At 51.2% G+C, this 6,063-nt stretch overlaps 1 protein-coding gene across 1 annotated transcript; it reads right to left on the reverse strand.

Annotated features, from left to right (window-relative positions):
- Positions 1 to 2,109: 2,109 nt before the first annotated feature.
- GNRHR (gonadotropin releasing hormone receptor) lies at positions 2,110 to 4,757 on the reverse strand. Its single transcript, XM_063316711.1, has 3 exons — positions 4,245 to 4,757; positions 3,393 to 3,597; positions 2,110 to 2,495 (listed from the first exon to the last, which is right to left on the reverse strand). Exons 1-3 carry the CDS (start codon positions 4,755 to 4,757, stop codon positions 2,110 to 2,112), a joined length of 1,104 nt encoding a protein of 367 aa, XP_063172781.1.
- Positions 4,758 to 6,063: the final 1,306 nt, after the last annotated feature.

Consider the following 6,063-nt stretch of genomic DNA (forward strand, 5'->3'; position numbering starts at 1 on the left):
GTGCAAGAGCCCCCTCCTCGCCAGCCCCCGTGTGGCCCGCCGGGCTGTGCGGACGTGGCCCGTGGGGTCGGGCGGGGGGGGGGTTGCGGCTGCATTCCCACCACCCGCTCGCCCACCCGGAATTTGCTCCTGAAGGGTCGCGTGGAAGCGTGGGGATCCCTGGGGAGAAGATAGTGCAAGGATTGTAGGGGACGTGGACGCACGCTCCTGGGTCGCCTAAATCAGCGCAAGAACGTTTCTTGCAAAACGTTTCTTCTTCTCCCTCAGATGGAAGGAAAATGGTTAAAAAGCAGAGAAGACACCAGCTATAATGGCCCAGGGGTTTGTCAACCTGGGCCCCTTGAAGATGGGTGGAATTCTGGGAGTTGAAGTCCACCCATCTTCAAGGGGCCCAGGCTGAGAAATACTGTTCTACAGTCAGCTGTAAGATTTTGACCCAGAAGAAAGTCCATGGATATGGAAATCCATTTCAACCCACCTCTTTAAAGGCCCAGACTTTTAGGGCTGGAGTGTCATAAATATGAAAAGGAAGGACTAACATCTGGGGGTCCTTAAACATGTTATTTCGTTGTTAATCCGCCAGCCAGCCAGAATAACATCTCTGGGAAATCAATTTATTTCCAAGGTGCATCGTTAGGAAACAACATTATTTCAAAGTGGCCTTTTCAAGGGCAATAACGCGTGTGTAAATTTGGGACATGTTACCGATGCTCTTGACGTGTTCTCACTGTGACCACTTGGACTACATTGGCATCCCCCGCACGTGGATCCCAACGCATTGCCTGAGATGGGCATCGGGGCTTCGTATGCCCATTTAGGTGCTTTGGCTTAGGACCTGTGGCTTTGTTCGGACACTCGAGCCCACGTGTTACGTTTGGAAAGAAAGCCTCTTTCCACGGCTGTGGGATGAAAATATTCCGGCCTTGTGCCACCAAAATTGTGGCTGAGCAGATACTGCGTCTGGAAATACAATCTGAAGGCCATTCAGTCAAATGCTCGTGAAATTCATTGGAAAAAGCAGAATAGTGGCCATTAGCTATGGCGGCATATCCAAGCAACTAAAACCTATTGCAGTGAACAAGGAGCACGGTAGATAATTAGTGAAGAATTTGCCACAGTATTTTATAAAGTAGATTTCTGAGATGTAGCAAGCCGGTGTTACCTACAGATTGGAGTTCCTCTGAAAATTGTACTTGAGCTCTCCAATATTAATGTGTTGTTGTATTGCCAGCTGTATTGTTTTATGTGCTAAAGTCAGCAGCTAATAAATGACTACAGGTAGTCCTCACTTAGCAACCATTTGTTTAATGATGGTTTGGACTTACGGCGATGCTGAAAAAACCAACTTGCAATCAGTTCTCACACTTATGACCGTTGCAGCGTCCCCGTGGTTACGTGATCACAATTTGGGCGCTTGGCAACCCGTGAGCGTTTATGACCGTTGCAGTGCCCCGTGGTCACGTGATCGCCATTTTCGACCTTCCTGCCTGGTTCCTGGCAAGCAAAATCAATGGGGAACTGTGTGATTTGCTTAATGACCATGTGATTCACTTAATGCCCACAGTGATTCACTTAACGATGGACACAAAAGGTCATAAAATTGGGTCAGATTTGCTCAATGACTGCTTCGCTTAGCAACCGAAATTCTGGTCCCAATTGTGGTTGTTAAGGAGGGACTACCTGTATCTCTGAAGACATGTTACATTAAGACACCTCTAGACTGAGACCTAGAAGACACTTGAGTATCTGAGAGCCGAATTCTTCCAGAGTATCGGGAAATTAAACCTGACGTCAGATTAGAGGCCCCTGAATCGATTGTGGTGCTCTGGATGCATTGAAACATGGCCAGAGACAGGGTTTTTTTTTTCCCCAGATTGGTTCAAAAGCCTGAATCAAATTGATCTCATCTGGTCATTTAAATTGAACCTTGAACTGGATCGGTTTTCTGAGTTGCTCCCGATTCAGGAACAGAATCCATGATTTCGTCTGGATTTTTTTCTCCTTCGCAGAAATGGTCCTGAGCGGGACTTTGCCAGAACGGAAAAGTGGGCAGGCTGCCCGACGGCGCACCTTTCAGCCCTGGGCTGCGGGCGCGTCCCGGTTGCACGCTCAGTTGCCCTCCGGCTCTGCCACGGGGCGGGTGCTGGCTGCAGAGGCCCGGAAGGAGGCCATGCGGAAAGGGGGCGCCTGGGCCCGCTGCTCAGGCTGCCTGCGGCTGGTCCGGAGGCGCGCGGAGCAGAAGCAGTACACCAGCGGATCGAGGCATGTGCTGAAGAGGCCGAAGAGGAAGAAGGTGTGGCTGAGCGAGGGGGGCACCTGCTCCCGGGCCAGCATCTCGGGGGAGAACCAGTACCACAGGCCCAGCAGGTAGTAGGGCGTCCAGCAGACCACAAAGGTCAGGATGGCGATGGCTGACATCTTCAGGGCACGGACCCGGATCTGGGGGATGTTGTTGCGGGAGCAGCGCAGGCAGACCCCGCTGGACCTGGGCGACGCTGCAAGAGAAGAGCGGGGGGAGAACAGTGGCTCACTCGTCCGTGCCGTGCTCTCTCGGGCCCAGTTGTGGCTCTTGAGCAAACTCGGACTGGCTCCCCTCAAGGTTCCCAAGCCCCAAAGAAGCCGGCTGCGTCAGGGCACGGCGCCCTTCAGGGGCAGGACGTGGGTCGTCGTGTCACGGGGCACGTGACTCAGATGGGTCACCCACACGGCTTGTCCTTTCTTGTTCTCAGCTTCCCTCTTTCTCGGCTGGCCTCGATTTCATTAGGGAAATCAGACATAGACGACATGAAATGCCGTGCGCGATTCAGGGGGTTCGCCCCAAAGACTGAGCCTGTTTGTGGGGGGTTCATGCCTTTATCCATATAAGTAGTCCTCGCTTAACGACACAATTCGGACTGGAATTTTGGTCACTAAGCAATGTGGTCCTTAAGCGAGTCCGACCCAATTTCACAAGCATTTTAGTGGCAGTTTTTAAGCGAATCATGTGGTTGTTAAGCAAACCACGTAGTCATCAAGCGAATCATGCGGTTCCCCATTCATTTTGCTTGCCGGAAGCCAGCTGGGAAGGTTGAAAATGGTGATCGTGTGACTGCAGGACGCTGCGGTGGTTGTAAATTTGAACTGGTTGCCAAGCGCCCAAATCGTGATCATGTGACCATGGGGATGCTGAGACAGTCGTGTGAGGACTGGTCATAAGTCGGGTATTTTGATGCCGTCTTATGTCTGAAAAGTCACTAAACAAATGGTCGTTAAGCGAGGACTACCTGTATGGTGCTTTGCGGCAGGCCACTCAGCTGCCTGCAGAAAGGACATCTAAAAGCTGCCCGTGGCATTTTGTGTTCTCCCAATGCCCCCCATGCACCTCCCCTCCAGGGAAGCCCCACCAGACCCACCACTTGCTTGTGTCATCTTTCTTGACATCTCGATGAAGATGCGGGAATAACAGAGCACCATGACCAGCAGTGGCAGCAGGAAGAGCCAAGAAAAAGTGAACAGGTTATAGAGGGTCTCCTGCCAGTGCGCCTCAAAACTCCCCACAGTGGCACATTGGACGAAATGGATGGGCTGGGACCGGCTGACAGTGTGGAAGACAAACACCTGGAAAAAGAAATGCCGTTTCCCACACACGCACAGACCCACACACAGCAGAGAGAGATTAAAGTCTAGGTTTCAGCAATGTTTCTCGACCTTGGCAACTTTAAGACCTGTGGACTTCAACTCCCAGAATTCCCCAGCCAGCCATGCTGGCTGGGGAATTCTGGGAATTGAAGTCCACACATCTTACAGCAGAGTTTCTCAACCAGGGCTCCGTGGCACCCTTGGGTTCCGCGAGAGGTCACTAGGGGTTCCCTGGGAGATCACAATTCATTTTAAAAATATTTCAAATTTGGGCAACTTCACATGAAAGAGGAAAGTTTCACTCTATTTTTAGTTTAGGAACACTGTTCATGCATGTCTACAGCCCACCCATGAAACAAATAGAATAATTTGCTAACTTCTGGCCTGCATTTGAGCCTGAATGGGCAGCGGTTCCCCACGGCCTGGAAAATATTCCAAGGGTTCCTCGAGGCTCAAAAGGTTGAGAAAGGCTGTCTTAAAGCATGCTGCCTGGGGAATTCTGGGAGTTGACGTCCACGCATCTTCAAGCTGCCACGGTTGAGAAACACTGACCTAGAAGAACAATATCACAGGCAGGCAGAATGGTGGTTTTCTGTTTTTTCCAACTGGAGAAGGGTTCTGCCTACCTGAGGGACTGCTAGGAGAAGGCTCAGGGCCCAGGCCACGCACAGCATCGCCTTGTTCCTCCTCTTGGCTCTGCTGACCCTCAGGGGGTGCAGGACGGCAGCCCGGCGGTCCAGGCTGATCACCACAGTCACAAAGGAGCAGGCATACATGGCCACCAGCTTGAGGAACATGAGGAGCCGGCACGCCAGGTCCCCGGCATACCACTGGACGGTGATGTTCCACACGGCGTCCAGCGGCATCACCACGAAGGTGACCAGCAGGTCAGCAGCAGCAAGGTTCACAAGGAGGATGCGGAGGTGCGGCTTGCGCTGGAACTTCTGGGTGACGCTCCAGAGCATGGCGACATTGGTGCCGGTTGAGCAGAAGAAGAGGGCCACTGTGATGGCCACTCGGATTTTGGCCGCCGTGGAGAACGTGGGCAGTTGGAACAGCTCTCCCGTGTCGTTGGACCTCCCACAGCCCCAGAGGGTGGTGTTCATTGGCTCTACCAGGTCAAGCCTTCTGAAGAGCATCCTTCGCCAGACGGGTCCATCAGCTGGACCTGGGGCTCCCACACAAGACGGGCCCCCTCCGCTTCTCCAGGAAGTCCTGGTGTTCCAAGAGCTTGGTAGAACCGGCGACGGCAGGGCATGGTTTCCTACTCAGACACAGCTGTTGTTGATGCAGCGTCAGCTGACATTTGTCCTCCTTGAAGCTGGGAAGCAAACTGACTTTGGGATCCTGGGACCGCGCTGGAAAGACTTCCCGCTTGTAAGACGTCATGCTTTATTTGGGAGTGCAGGGTCCGCGTGGCAAAAGGCTGCGTCTTAGTCGACGTCTGTGGCAGGGAGTGAGAAGACGGTGGTTTGCGCACCACGATTTGGCCTCCTCTCTGTGGCGGTCACGTCCAGCCTCTTGCAAGGTCCAGGGGTCCTGATGCAACCTGGCTACCTGCAAGGGGACAGACGCTGGCTCTCTTTCACTTTACTCTGCCGCCCTGCCCACCCCATATCCAGAAGTGCTGAAATGAAAATCTGGGGCTTGCGTTCTGTGTAACTGTCGTCGGGCTGCGCATCCTTCGGTTGTGGCCATCGTTACCCAGAGGAGTGGAATGATGAGCGTCTGTGACACACAGTTCATCTCCAGAGTCTGCAGTTTTCATAGTGAAGGCTGTTGAGCAAAACTAGTCCTATTAGATAGAAGTGACATTATTCTGGGAATAATAATAATGTATATGCAGCCTGATTCCCAGCATCTCTGGGCAGTGGAATAAATATATACATTGGGTGAATAAATGCAATTTAAAATCTTGCTAACAGTATAAACTGAAGGTTTTTATAGGGGGAAGGGGTCCCCTTCTTACTGCTGGATGACAGAGTATTTGTTGAGAGGGGCAGGGGCTACATTCTAGCTCTCATATATTCAGAGGATCTGTTGATCATAAGCAATAAAATTTTTATTTAATAGTAACATTACAACACTATGGATAATTAGTACAAAACAGAAGTTCCTGATCTGAGGTTCGTTAACAAACTCATTGCTCACTGACAGAATTAGTTTATTTATTTGATTCGTCAAATTTATATAGCCAAGCCAGTAGAATTATTGTCTCGTCACGAGAGCTACCACCTTTTCCCCTTTCTTTCCCTCTTTTATTCTTTCCAAATGCTAAATGCATCTCTCTGTTCACCCCTCTCTTTGAGGTTTTCTTATCTTTTTTCTTCTTTCTTTGCTTAGTTTCAAGTTTAATATTTTACTAAAGCAACCATCTGCCATTCCGTTGCAGCTCTGTAGAACTTCCGTGTACAGGGGCAGTCTATCCTTCCCAGGCTATGGGTG

The sequence above is a fragment of the Candoia aspera genome, chromosome 17 (assembly GCF_035149785.1).
Source record: "Candoia aspera isolate rCanAsp1 chromosome 17, rCanAsp1.hap2, whole genome shotgun sequence".
In the NCBI taxonomy this organism is placed as follows: Eukaryota; Metazoa; Chordata; class Lepidosauria; order Squamata; family Boidae; genus Candoia; species Candoia aspera.

Bases quoted from the DNA above. Each gene is read 5' to 3' on its own strand.
- GNRHR (XM_063316711.1), bottom strand. From the start codon at position 4,757: ATGCTCTTCAGAAGGCTTGACCTGGTAGAGCCAATGAACACCACCCTC. The intron at 3,598-4,244 runs GTAGGCAGAACC...TTCTTTTTCCAG, and splicing joins TTCTCCTAGCAGTCCCTCAG to GTGTTTGTCTTCCACACTGT. The intron at 2,496-3,392 runs GTGGGTCTGGTG...CTTCTCTTGCAG, and splicing joins AAAGATGACACAAGCAAGTG to CGTCGCCCAGGTCCAGCGGG.